Genomic DNA, 18,830 nt, shown 5'->3' on the forward strand with positions numbered 1-18,830 from the left:
GGGGATGCTAATGCAGAAGCAGCAAGGAGTCGTCTCTTAGATGTCTGCAAAGAAGACAGGACGGCTTTAGGTTTTTGAGACTAATCTTGATTCCTCAAGCGGTTTATAGGCAGAAGCATATGGGTCATTTAGAGCTTGCCCGAAACTCCCGGGGAAGAATTCTTTTTACCTCCAGGGCTCACTATGACAGGACTACACATGTAAAGGAAGTGCCTGCCTGAGTCAGGTCTGGTGCTGTTGGATGAAGGTGAAAGATCCAAGCTCGGCTGTCAACTCTCAGATCTGTGAGAAGGGCAGCAGCTTTTGGATTCTGGGACAGAGCGCTGGCAAGGCAATAACACCTTGCATGTGAATGAGTCCGTGTGTCTGCGTGCACGTGCTTGTCAACTTCACATTGAAAGCAAACAAGAAGAACCAACTAATGATAGCTGAGCTGCCTGGAGACACGCTACAGGTAGTGCATGGACTGCAATTCCTGGTTCTTGGGAATGGGAGGCTAAATTTGGAGCGTGCAGGGTGATGCAATCCAGGCCCCGCAGCTTCTGCGTGGCTGCCTGGCTTTCTGGCCTGCTCCTCAGGGCTTCGGTCAGCCATACACTGCTGCAACTCTTCTCACAGTGCTATTTCAGTACAGGCCAGACTCTGGGCACAGCCAAGATGACGATGGCCCGGTAATAACTCTCACCTTCGGCAGAGCAGGTGGACACTGGGATTGCTCACTCCCCACTTCGGTGGGTTTGCCCAGTGCCTTTTGGAGCTGTTAATAGAATCCTTACTTTACCTTCATACGATGCTTTGGTGGAGTCCCATTTACTTTTTCTTTCTTTTTTTTTTTTTTAAATTCCAGAAGTTTATTAGGTTAGCAGGTTGGTTTAATTCAGCAGCTAAATAGATGTTATCCAGAGACCCCCTTTGTTCTGTGTTTACATTGTCAACGTCACTGCCTCAGTAGGTGGTTGGTTCTTACTAATGCAACCAGAGCCCAGGTTGTGGGATACAAATGTTACTTTGTTTTTGCTTAAAGACAAGATGCAAGTAACATAACTATTTTGATAGTTTTGTTAAAATAATGCAACCTGTGCATGAAGAACCAAAATCTACGTCTGGCTTTCTGTTTTCGCAAAACATCTCTTTTAGTCAGACAAAGTAGCAATATTTGAAGGTAAAAATAGGTTTGTCATGGTTAGGTAAGCGTCTCATAATTGCACTTTGCAAACCAATTATATAACATAAGAGAAAAGCTGAAGCAATTCTGATTGTTTTATTATTGGTATTAGGATTTTCACCTCTCAAGTGACCACTGCTTGATGGTTTATACTTGAAAATGTTTTCACATATAACATGTAATCACACCCTCTTCCTTCAACTGCCTTGGACTTCTAAGAATGAAGTCCAGGTAGAAAGGAGAGGTACCCAGAAACATGTTGCTGAATCAGATCTCCACAGAGAGAGATTCTGGCTAACCCACACTCTAGTACTTTTCTATGTGAAGAGGACCATGTCTGGTGACATTTCAGAAGCCGTCTGGTCTACTTCTTCGTTTTTTTTGCTTCTTGGCTGCACCGCGTGGCATGCAAGATCTTAGTTCTGTGACCAGGGATCGAACCCATGCCCCTTGCGGTGGAAGCGCGGAGTCTTAACCACTGGACCACCAGGAAAGTCCCTGGTCTGCTTCTTGTTTCACTTGGCACAACTTGCTGGCTACAGATCTGGTCAGCATGGAACTGCAAGTGCCCAGGGGCACTGAATTCCTGCAACTGATTTTGCTCCAGTAGAAACAAGAGGTTAAGATAGTCTCCTGAGAAAATCTGTGCTTCTGAGACAACCGGCCCCACTCGGAGAAGATTTGGAAAAACACAAACACAAACAAAACTTTCCGAGTACATATCTGGACCAGACACCTGAATGACTGCAGGTAAATCCTTTCCTATATGAAAGCCCCCAAGCCTGGATATGAGTGATAGCACAGACTCCAAGGAGCATCCAGTCTTGAATGGTTACAATTCTGCAAAAGCTATTGAAGAAAAAAACCCCATAAAAGTCACAGGACAAAGGGCTATTCCTCTGAGTTAAATAGCAGTGTCCTCCGGAGGGAGATTTCCACTTCCTCTGCCAACCAGCAGCCCGGCTGGCAGTTGTATTTGAGAAGAGCATGCCTATCCAATAATGGTACATGGCCCTTCTTCTGTTTTCTGAATGGAGTCTATTTTGGTGGTACTGATATGCACCGTTAAAAAAGCTTGGCTTAGTTTCCAGAATGTAGCTTCCTCTGAATTCTTCAACTTAACAAAGCCATGATTCTCTGTTTTTGTGTTAATTGCATGTTTGCCCAAATTTAGTGGATCATCTCTTAATTTTTATATAATATTCTCATTTTCCAGATATCCACTGAGGGTCCTCAGATTGAAATTAGTCACATCCTATGATCCAAGCTGGGTGGACACAACTAAACCTCCATCAATCTCAGGTCCCCAGAGGAGGTCTGAGAAAAAAAGTGAGGAGATGGGGTTGTGAGCTGTTGTATATCTGTGCTCTGTGACATTTAGGTTTGCTGACCATTTCAATTTTGGAAATGACAGTTGATTAACATAAAAAAAGACAACTACTTTTTTGTGTATCTCCACCAATGCTTGCGCTTCTCATAAATGTTTATAAAGAGTGGCATGATGTAATAAAACTGGCCTTCTTAAAAGAGTTTTGCATTTGCCTCTGGTGACAGTAAAATTTTATTTATAAAATATTACTTAAGTAAGCTTTAGGGCTGTTAAACAAACAAATAAACAAAGAGACAAAAACCTCCTGTTGAACATTCGTGTTTCACTGACTGTGCCTGAAGGTTTCAATTATGATTACTTCACACACAGATGACAAAGATCTGATAGTTTTCAATGAGCGTTACTGTGCTGTTTCCATATTAGAAAGAAACCAACTTGTCAGTATAATTAAACTGGATAGGTGGCTTAGGTTCAACATTAATGCAGGACTAAAAATTAAAAAAAACATAAACTACTCTTTTTTTTTTCTATTTTTGCTGTTAGGTTTAATATATGTAATATATACTTTTTTGTATAGTCATTGAGAACAGGGCATTTCCCAGCATTTAAAAAGTACTTTAGATTTTTGAGGTTAAATTATCATAATGAATATTACAAATGTGTAATTCATCAAGACCAACAAAGCCAGCGTCTTGCACAATATTTTACATTTAGTAGGCACACAAGATTCTTCTCAGAATGACTCCTTTGGAAAAATGTTTTAGCTCTTGTTGGCTACAAATCCCATCTACGATATAGTTCATTTCTAATGTAGGAGAAACTTGATTTTGGAGCTCACCCCTCAAACCTGGTCCTGATTACTGCTTCAACTCCTGTTTATATAATTCTACACAATTTTGGCAGGATTCAAGAGCACATACCAGGGTGTTGGCTTTTATGAATCTCCTGGGATGTGAATGTCAAGCTGACTGGATGAACTCTGGCCACAAATCCCAGACAAGCACAATGACTCTATTTATTCAGACTTGGCCGCCTGAATGCAGATTGACTCTGTGGGTAATAAATTTTCACAGGCCAAGAACTTCAGCATCAACCAAGCTGATTCCAAGAAGAAAAATACACCCAGGGAAGTGGAGCTGGGCTGCAAAAATCTCCTATATTTTAATTTCACATCTGCATATCATTCAGTTAATACATCTGGTGACGGATGGACACGCACTGCTGATGGCTTCAGAGGTTCTTCTGAAAAGCTCTGCTTTCTGTTATGCAATTGTCATATTCAAAAGGAACAAGGAAAAAAATGAACAGCGGCCATTACAATTGGCAATCTGCTTTTAATATTACACCCAGAGCTGATGTTACTTATGCAGTGACCTCTACGGTCAACAGCACAAAACTGAGATGGGAATGTTCCTTGTGCTTCTTCTTAAGAAACCAACGTTAACAAAAGGCAGTTAAGAACTGCAATTCAGTGCTCAGAGCAATCTCACCACCTATAATCCTGACACCTTGATGAGCGAAGCTTTAGAGTCACTCTAAGAGGACCGAGATTCTTTTTGAGAGACATGATTAGTACTCCATGCATTAAGAATAAGAAAAGAAGTGGCTCTTTAACTTGCAGATTTATGCTAATTACCTGGATATCTATTAAATGAACTGTGTGCTCTCCAAATATTGATTGGGGATTAAAAGGTAACTTTTCTTCATTGTGAGAAGTAAATGATGCCAGGAGGAAAATTTCCCTCTACAGATTATATCCCATGATCACTGCCTGTAAAATTAAAACTGTCAGTTTAAGTGGATAAACCATGCTCATTTTAAAGAGAAAAATGTAGTTATATAATTAAAATGAAAAGACTGCCTAATATGTGTGGATAATGTAATTACTGGAAGCTGCAGGCACATACACAGCCATTCAGTTTGGATCCCTGCTCCTTACTTCCCGGCGCTTATGTATCTGTCATCTCTGAAAGACTGTGTGCAGTTGACACGATCTTAGCTGCTCCTTGTTGAGTGTCTTATTCACGTGGCCCTGTCCTCATGCCTTAGCTGTAATCATTTCATCTAGATATTTGCTGTGTCCAACCTCCCAAGCTTACCCTCCTCACTTGAGAGGCAGAACTCATTTTTTTTTTAAATAACCTTATATCTGCCTTTTATTTATTTATTTATTTATTTATTTATTTAATATTTTTGGCTGTGCCAGGTGGCATGCGGGATCTTAGTACCCCGACCAGGGATCCAACCCGTGCCCCCTGCAGTGGAAGTGTGGCGACTTACCACTGGGCCGCCAGGGAAGTCCCAGAACTCATTTTTTTTTTTTTTTTTTTTTTTTTACTAAATTGGAAGATAGGCAATATAATTCATTTCTCCCTTCCAAATCCATTTAAAAAATGGCTTGAGTACTTAGTACCTTCAGGAATCATTTTGTCTTAAATCTTCTAACTCCATCACTTTCTTCCAAAGAAACACTGGCGTCTAGAATTGTTAAAACCAACAGCCACAGGTTTTACCTGGAGATCAAACAAACTGCCACACATATCTTGTGTCCTTCCTTCATTTACTCAGACACAAAATCTGATTCTCAAATCATTTGTCCTGTTTCTAGTTTGAACCTCATCAAGTATGAAAATTATAGGAGCAAACATGAGAATACGACTCCATTTCCATTAAACCTCCACATTTTCTAAACCTGGTCACAATCCTAGCTCTAGAGATGACAGTCAAAATGCTACAGTTTTTGAAAGGGAAGGCTGTGAAGGAATGCACTCTCTTGGTTTTGGAAGCTTCTGTTTGAGATAACTTCTGGAAAGTTATAACCTCAATATGGCTTGGCATGAAGCATATTTAAGAAGTGACTATTGACATTTCTACAGAGATTGGATAAATGCTTTTCTCCTAAATAGGTAGGTGATTTGTGTATTTATCTACAGACAGTTTTCGTCCTTGGGTCTATGTTTTTTTCTTCTTTGTCAACACTTTTGATCTTTGGATAGGACTAATTTGAAAAAAAATCACAGTGTTTAATAAAAAAAAAAAAAAAAAAAAAAAAAAAAGGGAGACCCAAAGTCATCTTTGATACTGGACAACAGACAGCAGGAAATACTCTCAATTCAACAACATTATGCATCATTCATGCATCCATTCAGCAAGTATCCAGCACCTCTGCTGTGCCAGATACAGTTCCTGCCCTCAGGAAATTTCCAGTCTGGTTGGTTGAGATACTTAAAAAAGTAAACGTGGGGCTTCCCTGGTGGCGCAGTGGTTGAGAGTCTGCCTGCCAGTGCAGGGGACACAGGTTCGAGCCCTGGTCTGGGAGGATCCCACATGCCGCGGAGCGGCTGGGCCCGTGGGCCACAATTACTGAGCCTGCGCGTCTGGAGCCTGTGCTCCGCAACAAGAGAGGCCGTGATAGTGAGGGGCCCGTGCACTGCAATGAAGAGTGGCCCCCGCTTGCCACAACTAGAGAAAGCCCTCGCACAGAAACGAAGACACAACACAGCCATAAATAAATAAATTTAAAAAGTAAACGTAATACACAACTAAAATTATGATGAGACCTAAGAAGAAAGGTTAGGTTATTGTGACACGGACTAACCAGGGGTCCAAGTTAGATAACTGGAGACTCCCTGATGAAGTGAAATTTATGCTGCACCTCCAAGATGAGTAGGTATTAATGGGGCAAAAATCAGGGGAGAGAGGCCTATGGAGGCCCTGAGGCAGCTGAGTTTGGCTTGTTGGAGGAGCTGAAAGAAGACCCATGGGGTGGAAGTACCATGAACCATCTCAGTGTGAAGTGAAGGGGAAGCCTTGAGTGAAGGCAGCTGTGTAGGGTACTGTCGGCCACACTACAGGCTCTGGATTGTACCCCAAGTGAAATGGGAACCCATTTAAGACTTTAGACCAAGGAATGACTTGATCTGATTTTGATGCTCTTACTTGATCTTTTTCAAAAGATCCCTGTGAGGAAGTTGTATTATAGAGGGGGGGAGAAGAGAAATATGCTGATTTCTACTGGACTGGTTTAGACTAGCCAGGATGGAAAGAGGTGGATAGACTAATATTTGTGAATTTATAGGGCTTAGAGATAAAATTAACATTTGAGTGAGGAATAGGGAGTCGTCAAGGATGAGCCCGATGTTTCTAGACTTAAACAACTGGGCGCCTGGCAGTTCTAGGTTTAGAAATGGTAACAGTCACAAGAGGAACATATTTGTGCGTGGATAGGTAGAGGGGTGGCAAAGACCAGAACTCCAGTTTGGCACAAATTGGATTTGAAATGCTAGTGAGACATCCAAGTGGAAAAGTCAAATAGGTCTGTGGTTAAGAAGAGAGTTCTGAGCTGAGGATATAATTTTAGAAATTGTAAGTATATAAAAATTGAAGGTCATGGGAATTGATGAGATCATCCAGAGAGAGACAGAGAGACAGAGAGACAGAGAGACAGAGAGACAGAGAGGACGTGGAGAAGAAAAATCAGAAATGCTAAAAGATTCCAACATTCAAGATTGGCTGCAGGAGGAGCAGTCAGCAAAGGAGTCTGAGAAGACATAGCCAGAGGGGCAAGAAACAAACCAGGAGGGTAATGGTATTAGACAACTCAATAAAAGTGGGGTAATTAACAGTTTTCAATGCTGTAACTCTTCTGGTGAGACAAAGGACTGAAAAGAGCCTGGTACATGTGCTCTGCAGACCCACTGCGGTCACTGGTGACCCAGTGAGTGGTTCTGGTGGAGAGGAGGGGCATAAAAGAGTCAAAGGAGTAAGTCCCCAAGTAACTGAGAGGAAATGGGACAAACTTTTGATAAGAGGAAAGCAGTGTCCTCTTGTAATAGGGGGGAAGGGAGACGATGAGTGAAGACAAAGGTAGTTGCGTGCATCTGGTTACAGGAAGATGAGGCTTCCCTGTTAGATGCCAGTCAGCATGGTATGCAATAGGGAAGTAAAGATGAATAAGACACAGCATCAGATTCAGGTCACTCACTCAAGAAATCAGGAAGACAGATAACTAAATCTCATATTATCCACATATTATCAATTCTGTGATGGAGGTAGTTATAGGATACTCAGGGGGAAAACTCATAAAATGCCATCACCAGTGATCTGCTGTGAGTTATGTATATACAATGTAATACCAGAAATACCACTAAAAAAAGCTATACAAAGAGATACACTCAAAAATACTATAGGTAAACAGAAATGAAATTCTACAAAATGTTCAAGGAAGCTACAGGAATTCAGGAAAAAGAAAACAGAAAAATGAAAAAACAAAGAGAACAAACAGAAGACGAAAAATAAAGTGGTTGACTTAAGCCCTAACATAATTAATTATCATTAATGTAACATTACATTAATATTAGTTAATCAGTTTAATTATCAACTAATAATTACATTAAATGTAAATGGTCCAAATACATCAATTAAAAGATAGAAATTGGCAAAGTGGATATGCTGTAAGAAACTCACTTCAAATATTGGTAGGTTGAAAGTAAAAGAATGTGGAAAAAGTTATATTATGCAAACATTAATCAAAAGAAACTAACAGTGGCTACATTGATATAGGATAAAGTAGACTTCAGAGCAAAGAAGATTACCAGAGTGGAACATACATAATTATAAAAGGTCAATCCACCAAGAAGACGTAGCAATCCCAAATGTGTGTGCACAAAATAACAGCTGTAAAATATGTGAAGCAAAAACTGATAGAATGGAAAGGACAAATAGACAAATCCACAATTACAGTTGGAGACTTCAACACTCCTCTCCCAACAATCGATAGAGCAACTAGACAGAAAGTCAGCAAGGATATAGAATATCTCAACAACAACATCAACCAACAGGTTCTAACTGACATTTATAGAACACTCCACCCAACATCAGCAGAATACACATAAAACATATACCAACATAGACCATAAAAAATACTCAATGCATTTATAAAAACTGAAATCATACAGGACGTGTACTTAGACCACAATGGAACCAAACTAGAAATCAATACAAGTAAGATCACAGGGAATCTCGAAACACTTGGAAATAAAACAACACACTTCTAAAAGCATCAAAGAGGATGACGTCTCACTGAACTGAATGACAATGAAAATACAACATACAAAAATTTGTGAGATGTGGCTACAGCAGTGATGAGAGTGAAATGTATAGCACTAAATGCTTATATTATAAAAGAGGAATGGGCACATACCCTGAGAAAACCATAATTCAAAAAGATTCATGTACCCCAATGTTCACTGCAGCTCTATTTACAATAGCCAGGACATGGAAGCAACCTAAGTGTCCGTCGACAGATGAATGGATAAAGAAGATGTGGCACATATATACAATGGAATATTACTCAGCCATAAAAGGAAACGAAATTGAGTTATTTGTAGTGAGGTGGATGGACCTAGAGTCTGTCATACCGAGTGAAGTAAGTCAGAAAGAGAAAAATAAATACTGTATGCTAACACATATATATGGAATCTAAAAAAAAAAAAAAAAGGTCATGAAGAACCTAGGGGCAGGACAGGAATAAAGACGCAGACCTACTAGAGAATGGACTTGAGGACACAGGGAGGGGGAAGGGTAAGCTGGGACAAAGTGAGAGAGTGGCATGGACATATATACACTACCAAATGTCAAATAGATAGCTAGTGGGAAGCAGCCGCATAGCACAGGGAGATCAGCTCGGTGCTTTGTGACCACCTAAAGGGGTGGGATAGGGAGGGTGGGATAGGGAGGGTGGGATAGGGAGGGTGGGAGGGAGGGAGACACAAGAGGGAAGAGATATGGGGATATATGTATATGTATAGCTGATTCACTTTGTTATAAAGCAGAAACTAACACACCATTGTAAAGCAATTATACTCCAATAAAGATGTTAAAAAAAAATTTTAAAAAATCAGTTTTCAAAAGTAAAAAAAAAATAAAAGAGGACAAATCTCAAATCAATAATCTAAGCTCCCTCAAGAAACTAGAAAAGGGCTTCCCTGGTGGCACAGTGGTTAAGAATCCGCCTGCCAATGCAGGGGACACGGGTTCGAGCCCCGGTCCCGGAAGATCCCACATGCCGCGGAGCAGTTGGGCCCGTGAGCCACAATTACTGAGCCTGCGCGTCTGGAGCCTATGCTCCGCAACAAGAGAGGCCGCGATAGTGAGAGGCCCGCACACTGCGATGAAGAGTGGCCCCCACTTGCCACAACTGGAGAAAGCCCTCGCACAGAAACGAAGACCGAACACAGCCATAAATAAATAAATAAATAAATAAAAAATTAAAAAAAAAAAAAGGGATAATAGTGCTGGGGAATAGAACTAGAACCTGCTATTCACCAACAATAATTAAAAAAAAAAAAAAAAAGAAACTAGAAAAAAAAAGAACAAAATGAACCCAACGCAAGCAGGAGGAGGGAAATAATAAAGATAAGATATCAATGAAATTGAAAAAAGAAAAACTGACAGAGACTATCAATGAAACAAAAAGCTAGTTCTTTGAAAAGAGCAATAAAATTGATAAACCTCTAGTAAGACTGACAAAGAAAAAAAGAAGATCTGTATCAAGAATGAAACGGGCTATCACTATAGATCCAGACATCAAAAGGACAATGAAGGAACACAACTCTACATAACATAAATACGACAACGTAAATGACATGATGGATTAATTACTTGAAGAGCATGTACTACCATAACCTACCCAATGTGAAATAATCTGAATAGTCCTTTAACAATTAAGGAAATAGAATTTGTAAGTTTCTAAAAGTCTCCAGGCCCACATGGCTTCCCTGGAAAATTCTGACAAACATTTAAAGAAGAATTAACATTAATGTTATACAATCTCTTCAAGAAAGAGAAGAGCAAGGAACACTTTGCAATTCACATTATAAGCCAGCACTGTCCTAATGTCAAAACCAGACAAAGACAATACAAAAAAAGAAACCTTCGGAACAATATTCCTCATGAATATAAAAAGACAAGCATGTGAGGAAAAGGTAGAGCAATGGGAATTCTCTTATATTGCTGGTGGGAGTGTCAGAAGGTACAACCATTTTGGGAAAATGGTTTGGGATAGTCTACTCAAATTGAACATCCTATAGCACTTCTACTCTTGGGGACAGACCAATAGGAATGTTCCCATACACTCCCCAAAGACCTGTACAAGAATGTTAGTAACAGCACTATTCCAATAGCCCTAAACACCCTCGTGTCCGTCAGCAGTAGGACAGGTAAGCAAATTACAGTATATGCACATAATGGAATAGGATCCAGCAATGGAAATGAATAAACTTCACTTACATGCAACATCATGCATGAGTCTCACAAAAAAAATGCTGAGCGACAGAAGACAGACACAGCAGCGTGCACTCATGATGCTATTGATGTAATTGTGCTTCAAAGACAAGCACAATTACCCTACGGTGTTAGAAATCAGGAGAGTGGTTATTCTTTTGGAGGATGCTGCCCCGAAGGAGATGTGGGAGACCCAAGAGGCTGGTCATGTCTGTGTCTTGATCTGGGTGCTGGCTACATGGGTGAGTGTGGTTTATGAATATTCATCAAGTTGTATTCTTAGGTAACGTGTAACTTTTCTCTATGCCTGGTGTATTCCATTGTAAGTTGACTAAAAAAGAAGAAAAAAGCCTACTGGATCTGTTGACATGAAGACTGTGGGTGAGCACAAGTTGTGAGGAAGTGGCAGGCTGCAGGGATCGAACGTTAATTCCAATTTTACAAATGGCGACACCAGAGCACAGAGCAGTTCAGTGACTGGGTCAAGGTTGCAGAGCTACTGGGTAGCAGAGCAGGGATTTGAACCCAGGGAGCAGGGCTGCTGAGCTGGTGCTCACTCACTAAACTAGCCTGTCTCTTATTTTGAGAGCACAAAGGCAATGATAAAGGAACATCAAGACAGGAATATGCAAATGCATGAGTGTATGAGGCTACTTTAGGAAGAGCAAACAGGTGTAGCAACTCGATGCTCTTGTGGATGTTCCTTTATCACAGTGGCTACACAGGCTGGCGACCGATAGTCACAAAGACAACCAGGTGTCATGTTAGAAAAGGACAAGGATTTTAGTACACTACATTTATTGAGGCAGGGAAATATACAGTACATTTTTGAAAGATTTTGGGTTAAGGGACAGACTCTGATTAGATCTGAAAAAATAATTTTTGTTAGATGCTTAATTATCTCTCAATGCCAGAGAAATGCAGAGCGTGTATGTGTGCTGTGTATATATGCACAGGCTCCGCTCTTTTGGGATGCAATCATATTTTGGTCTTGAAGAGAAAAAAAATTCGATGTCATTAGTGTTTTTTAAAAGCATGGGATTTACGATTTTGTGATTAGGTCAGGGTATATATAGGATATATAAAGGATGACTTAATATAATCAGTGTTAGAGCAATCACTAAACTGCCACATACAAAACCACTCTCTGGAGTCTTAATTACAAGGGAGGATTAGGGTATGAAAGTCACTCATTCTGTCAGCTGCTTTCATTGTAAAAGACAGGAAGGTGTACATACGTGCGGACCGAAAGCAAGAAGGATGTGACTGGTAGATTCACAGTACAATATTTTCCACAGCTACAGACTGAAAAGGAGTAGTTAATGAAGCAAAATGAGAAAACTAAAGGTTCTCACTGCCTTAGAGAATGTGTCTAGTTCATCCTTGATAACTAATTTTTTAAAATTGTGTTTTCAGTGGAAACATTTCCTGGAGATAATTCAGGAAATTCTTTCCAAATTAAGAAAGTCTCGCTGAATGAAACAGTCTGTAAATCCCTTTTCCAGTATCAAGTATACACACTCTACATGTTTGCTGTGACTTAATCCACAGCAAACATAGGTCCAATCCTATCTGGACCTCCACTGGGAAAAAAAAACACAAGAGATGAAATCATTTGCTTGTAGACACAAAGACGAGGAACCAACATGAGGGGTGAAATTGTTCCCCAGATCTGCCAAGATTGCTGGGTTGTGGATGTCTGACGGGCCTGCTGCATGCACCTAGAAACAGATCAGTCAATCTCTAAAAAAGCCCGAGTGGCCCTCCTTGCTCAAACTTTCTTCACTTGGGCTTTTCTCAGCTGGCCAATCTAGTTTCAAGCTGCATTGAGTTCTATCTCATACCCAGTCCCTTCTTTGATGCCTCACCTTCTCTGACAACGTGAGCAAGCTTTTCTGTGATCTCACAGTCATATCTGGTTCAGATGCTCTTCCTAGAAATTTCCTTTGATCTCACCTCTGCATGCTCTCTCGGTACATTATGTGCATTTGCATGTCTAGACAGCTGCAACACCTGCATGGCATTCCATGATAGCTCTGTATAAAATTCACTATTCCAAGATCAACTGAACAGTATATGTGTCTTGTATCACGTGTAAAAATGACACAGAAAACCTCTCTGAATTGTCTGTATACCTATCACGTTTATCCCACCTTGACACGATACAAAACAGGTGATGAGAAAAAGGAAACAGAAGTGGAGGAAAATCTGTCTTTTCATGTTTTCAAACTTGCTTTAAAATACAAACATTTCCTGAAATGCAGAAGTGAGAGTGATGAATGTTAATTGGGTAGTTTTTCACCTTAACTGACTGATCAGAAGAGTATTTATAAACCCCTGACTGATGTCTCGAGCTGATAAATCAACACCAGGGGAGAACATTTCAAGCACATTTATCACTTAAGACAAACAGGCTATTCCGAGCGCGATTATTTTTTATTCTTCGTTTTAGCTCACCCCTACCTTTGCTTCCACTCAATGTTAATAATATCTGTATAAGACTTCTCAATATTTAATGCTAAAGCATGCTTGTTGCATGCTGATGAGGTGAAGCTCACACATTTGATCTCCAGAAAGCCAGTAACCTTTCCAAAAAGAAAGCTCTATCTCACATTGAAGCCTGATCCCAGGCGGCTTCCTTATAAATAGCTGCTGTTGGCTTCGATGCCATGAAGATCACAGAATTACAGTTTTAAGGGAAATTAAAGCCAAGATATTTGAACAGACTGGCCCAATGGCACAGAATCTCGTAATCAGCAGAGGATACCCAGCGTCCTAGAGCATCACAATTGAGCATTTGTATGACTCAGTTAATACCCAGGACAGTCTACCAGATTGGCATCATCATATCACATTCAGAGAACCGCAACATCAAGGAAAATCTTACCTGTTCATTCTCCTCTTCATCGCTACTTAGCTTAAGGTCATCTTCTAGCATTCTGAAAGAGGGAACAAAGAGGTACAGATACTTAGCAAATTCAAGAGAATTTAGCACCAAAGTACCTGTATTAGAGCAATGTTTCAGTAATGAGCGTATTAGATTTCCTAATTTAAAAAAAAAAGTTTCCTTTTGAGCCCTTTTCCTCTGATGCACTTAGGAAATTACAAACTGCCACATCATGAAAATAAACCCTCACAACAGCCAAAGGACGTTTGATGAGCTACTTCAAGAATATGAGGTTTTAAACGAACAGAGTCAAATAGGTGCTTTTCCTTGTGAAGTTGTAATTCCACAATTATTTGTCCAGTGTTTTCCATGTGGCGGGTGCTGAGCTACATCTCCATCACCATTCATGGGAAGCAGAAGGAGAGAGCGGGCAGAACCCTGCCAAGAGCTAGAAAACCACAAACTCAAGTTCTCAGAGCAGCTGCTGGGTCTTCCCCCATCAAAGATCTGGAAAAGACAGCTGCCTGAACATCCTACCGGATGAGGAAAACCAAATAGGAGGAAACTTTCTGGAAAGACTCTGGGGAGGAACTCCCCAGCGCCCCCTGGGTCCCTCAGCTGCGTCATGACAGCTGCAGTGGGGAAGCTTACTTTTGGGTCTATAAGAGTTAAAAGTTAAAAAAAAAAAAAAAAAAGAATTTGAAAAAGAATGAATATATGGGTATGTATAACTGAATCACTTTGCTGTACACCTGAAACTAACACAACACTGTAAATCAACTATACTCCAATATGAAATTAAAAAAAGAGAGAGGATATATTAAAAAAATTAAATTAACAAAAGAAAAAAAATTTCAAACATTTCTGACGATGATGAAATTGTATTCTTATCAGCATTGCTGATTTATTTCTTTGTAGAATAATAGTTTTCAGATGAAGTCATTTCAAAAGAAGTCTCACTCAGAAGCGTGTTCTACACACAGATGAATGCATAGCTCTTCTGTCTGGAGTGAGGGGAAGAGTCCGTCTTTGGATGGACCCTGGGGCTCCAGGGATCAGTCTGGAGGCCACTGAGTCCCTGTGCTTGAAGGCCTCGCTGTCTTCTCTGAAATCACCTTCAAAGTCCAAAGACTGACCCCTAAAATGTGTTGTTTCCTATAAAAGCCAATTATAGGCCTATTGTAGATACATTCCTCTGAATATTTTTATAAGTAATTTCAGTGACTTTTGGGGTGAGCTTGGGGTAAAGATCTGCCAGGGCAGGGCGTGGGCCCACTTCTGCATCTCACGGCTGTGTGTTTGGGGCAAATCAGTAAACGGCCCTGCCCCCAGCCCCACTTCCCTCTTTGTAAAATGAAGGGTTGTGCTGGACATCTCCAAGGTCCAGTCCTCCTTTAGTGTCCGAGAGTCTGCAAAATAAATTTGCCCTCTATTTCCTAAAGTAAAACAACTCCTGTATTTGTTCTAAAGAGCACAGTTGTGAAATTTTAAAGCAATTCTTGGTGTACCATTTAAGCCATAACCATTAGGACACCAAATCCCCCCTGGCTACAGCTATTCTACCAGTAGCAAGTGGTATCCTTCTTTTATTATTCAAACCAGAAGCAAACAAGCCAAACACTGGCAAAGACTGCACAGCTGCACCTCGACCGCCCTTTACGTCTGTGTGGCACGTCACTCATTTCCCTTGACCTCACAAACTTGAACCTGGGCTTCGAAGAGAAGAGATACTGGTGATTTATTACATTAGTGCTGTTGGGGGAGAATCTAGGAGAGGACGGTGTTTCCTTTGTCCTGGGACACTACTGACCAGCACGGTGACGGCACAGAGTACAGTACCAGTTGGTTGGCTGGGCAGCTACCCCAAGACGATTTTTTTTTGTTTTTGTTTTTGGCTGCATTGGGTCTTCGTTGCTGCGCATGGGCTTTCTCTAGTTGTGGCGAGTGGGGGCTACTCTTCATTGCAGTGCGCGGGCTTCTCATTGTGGTGGCTTCTCTTGTTGCAGAGCACAGGCTCTAAGCGCATGGGCTTCAGTAGTAGTGGCACGTGGGCTCAGTATTTGTGGCTCGTGGGCTTAGCTGCTCCGCGGCATGTGGGATCTTCCCGGACCAGGGCTCGAACCCATCCTCTGCATTGGCAGGAGGATTCTTAACCACTGCGCCACCAGGGAAGTCCCCCCCAAGATGATTTTCCTACCCAAAGGCACAAATACCTTTCTGATGAAAAGGACCAGAGAAGTCAGGACAGTTTCCTACCCCCACTCCTCACTCCCTCTTTTGGGGTCAGCTGCCAACTGCGATTCGGTTTAATCTCAAGGACTGCCCTGTACACACTGGGTGTTCAAAGTGTTGGTGGTCCCGTCGGGGGATGGGAAGGGGGAAGGAAGGACACACAATCGTTGTTAATGACCCCCCGTTAGATGGAAGTCACGTCAAGGGTGACTGAGGAGTTTCATCTGCGTATGGGCGACAGCGTGGACAGATTTGAAGGCCATGGCCAACCAGAGCAAGATGCCCCTAAATGCCCCAAAGCAAGGGATCTTAGCTTGGCTGCACACCCGTCTTGTGACTCGGTTACCACATGAAGCTGGCACAGTAAAAGCCGTGTGTGGGGTTCCTTTTAAGGTAGGGAGTAGAACTTGTTTTGTTTACTCTAGGTGCAGGCTAAATGTGTCAACACATGAACATGTGTCTGGTTGAATCTCAGGCTGCCTTTCACACTCCTGATCCTGGGAGAATCACACCTCTGGGCCATGGTTTTGTCATTTCTATAGTGAGACTCAACTCCCTTGTCATCCTTTCCAGAAGAAAAGCAGTCAGAGATCCACCTCGCTTTGGGAATAGAAATTATCACTGAATTTACCTCTCTTATGTTAAAAAAAAAAAAAAAGATTAATCGTGTTTCTGGTCTGAGATCCAAAAACAAAGGATCAAATGTAAAAACATTCTGTATTCAAGAGAGGCTTCGAGAGAAGTTAGACTCCAATAAACTTCAGAATGTCTTGGAAAAATGGAAACACCGAGTCTGACAGCTCATTCACATCGCACAGTAATCCTGCGAGCCTGCTGCTACCAGCACGAGGGACCGCATTCCTGGAACAGACGGTCACCACCGCCCGGCGCCCCAGACCCCAACAGGCATGCGCTGAGATGACTCAGTCTCAAGGCCACCCAAGGACACGCCCGGCCCTTCTGCATCATTCTGGTCACAGAGGAGTCCCTGTGACTCAACCTCCAAAGCACAGTGCTTGCCCCTTTTAATGCTGGGAAAACCAAAGTGGCTTCTTAGAGAGCCTGAGGAGGAGCTGAAGAAGATTTGAAGCTAGAGAAGAACACGGAAGAGCTGGGACCACTGAAGAGCCTGAGAGGGCTTCCCTGGTGGCGCAGTGGTTGGGAATCTGCCTGCCAATGCAGGGGACACGGGTTCGAGCCCTGGTCTGGGAAGATCCCACATGCCGCGGAGCAACTGGGCCCGTGAGCCACAACTACTGAGCCTGCGCGTCTGGAGCCTGTGCTCCGCAACAAGAGAGGCCGCGACAGTGAGAGGCCCGCACACCGTGATGAAGAGTGGCCCCTGCTTGCCCCAACTGGAGAGAGCCCTCGCACAGAAACGAAGACCCAACACAGCCAAAAATAAATAAATTAATTAATAAATTAAAAAAAAAAGAGCCTGAGAGCTGTCCTCATTTGGTGAAGGCTGTGTCTGCCGCCATCGAAGCACACAAATGGCACCATCGGAGCAGTCTGCCCCCAAATCTGATCCCACCTGCTTGATAACATGTTTATCATCTGTCTATTTTCAAAAGGAATTACACTGGCGTAAGTAAATTAAATAAGAATAATAATAACAAAATTTTTAAACCAAGAGTGAAAGAAAATGCAAAGTAAGTGTTGGTTAGGACACAGGGCAGAGATGGAGGATACCATACCAGTCAGGATACCATCCCTGACTCTGTTTTTGAAAAAGGAAGGAAGGCCACGACTCTGATGCTCTGAAGCGCTGAGGATGGAGACTGGGATGGGTCATCAGCACATAAGTGCAGGGCCCGTGCTTCAGCATCACACTGACTCGCAGGGCGCCCTGACGCACCTCTGCATCCCTACACCCCCCCCATCTGAGCACCACCAGGCCTTCCTCCCGATGGTGACGCCCACCCACCCAGAGCCACGCTCCTTCCATGTCCCTCGGCACCCCCTGCCCCTTCGTGTCCCCGCAGCACCCTCCTAGGTGTCCCAGCTCCTGTCCAACATGACCTCATTCAACCCTACCTCGAGGTGGGCGCTGCCGGGGCAGCAGACCTCGGGGGTCTGAGCACAGACTCTGGAGTCAGACTGCCTAGGAGGAATCCTGGCTGTGCCACTCAGCTAGCCCTGCCTCAATGGGTTTTCCAGGGAGATCATTACACAGTCCTTGGAAAGTGCTTAGCATAGAACCTTGTGCGGAAGCAACATTCAACACATGTTCATTTTTCATTAGTATTCCTCTTTTACCTCTGCGGGCCATGCCTTGGAGCATTTAAGAGACTTGCATGCGTATACAGTTTGGGACAGAAGATGTTTCTGTAACGATGCCTTAAAACTAAGCCATTAGCTCTAGCTTCAGGCCATCTTGAGAAGAAAAGATGACGTTTTGTAGAGGTTGTGGAGGGGGATATATTTTAGGATATAACTGCTGCCATGGTTGATTGATCTGATGTGAGTTCATGCCTGCAGAGGACAGAAAACATGGCCACCAGCCTGAGTGCACAGGGGACGTATCCTGGGAGCCTGTGGTCGGCCACACAGCCTGGAGTACCCACAGCCTGATGACAACAGGGGATGCTGAAATAAAATAGATAATAAAATCAAACTCTGCAAATGAAGGCCAGAGAGCAGAGGTGCAGCCAGAGGTACAGAGAAACCTGGACTTCGTGCCCTGAGCGCCTGAGGAGTTGTCACGTTGTGTCCAGAGCACTTCCGGTCAGTGCCTGGTGGCAACTTCACAGTGGGGTCTGACCAGACAGCTGACTTCACAGTGGGACCCTGACAGGACCGAGGCAGGATTTTTTTTTTTTAAACACGCAATTAGGTGATTCAGATTCTATCCATTTTTCACTGGTGAACTGTGTAGACAACAGTTTCTTAAAATTATTGTCCCAGGAAAATTACAACATGCCCCCTGAACA

At 42.4% G+C, this 18,830-nt stretch overlaps 1 protein-coding gene across 3 annotated transcripts in view; it reads right to left on the reverse strand.

Annotated features, from left to right (window-relative positions):
- The window catches only part of AFF3 (ALF transcription elongation factor 3), a 558,597-nt gene that overhangs the window by 111,649 nt on the left and 428,118 nt on the right, over nucleotides 1-18,830 (reverse strand). For all 3 annotated transcript variants that reach the window (XM_061168528.1, XM_061168527.1, XM_061168526.1), the window contains one exon: nucleotides 13,666-13,717. In XM_061168528.1, coding sequence (XP_061024511.1) covers nucleotides 13,666-13,717 — 52 coding nt within the window. The remainder of the gene's footprint in view (nucleotides 1-13,665; nucleotides 13,718-18,830) is intronic.

The sequence above is a fragment of the Eubalaena glacialis genome, chromosome 14 (genome assembly GCF_028564815.1).
Source record: "Eubalaena glacialis isolate mEubGla1 chromosome 14, mEubGla1.1.hap2.+ XY, whole genome shotgun sequence".
In the NCBI taxonomy this organism is placed as follows: Eukaryota; Metazoa; Chordata; class Mammalia; order Artiodactyla; family Balaenidae; genus Eubalaena; species Eubalaena glacialis.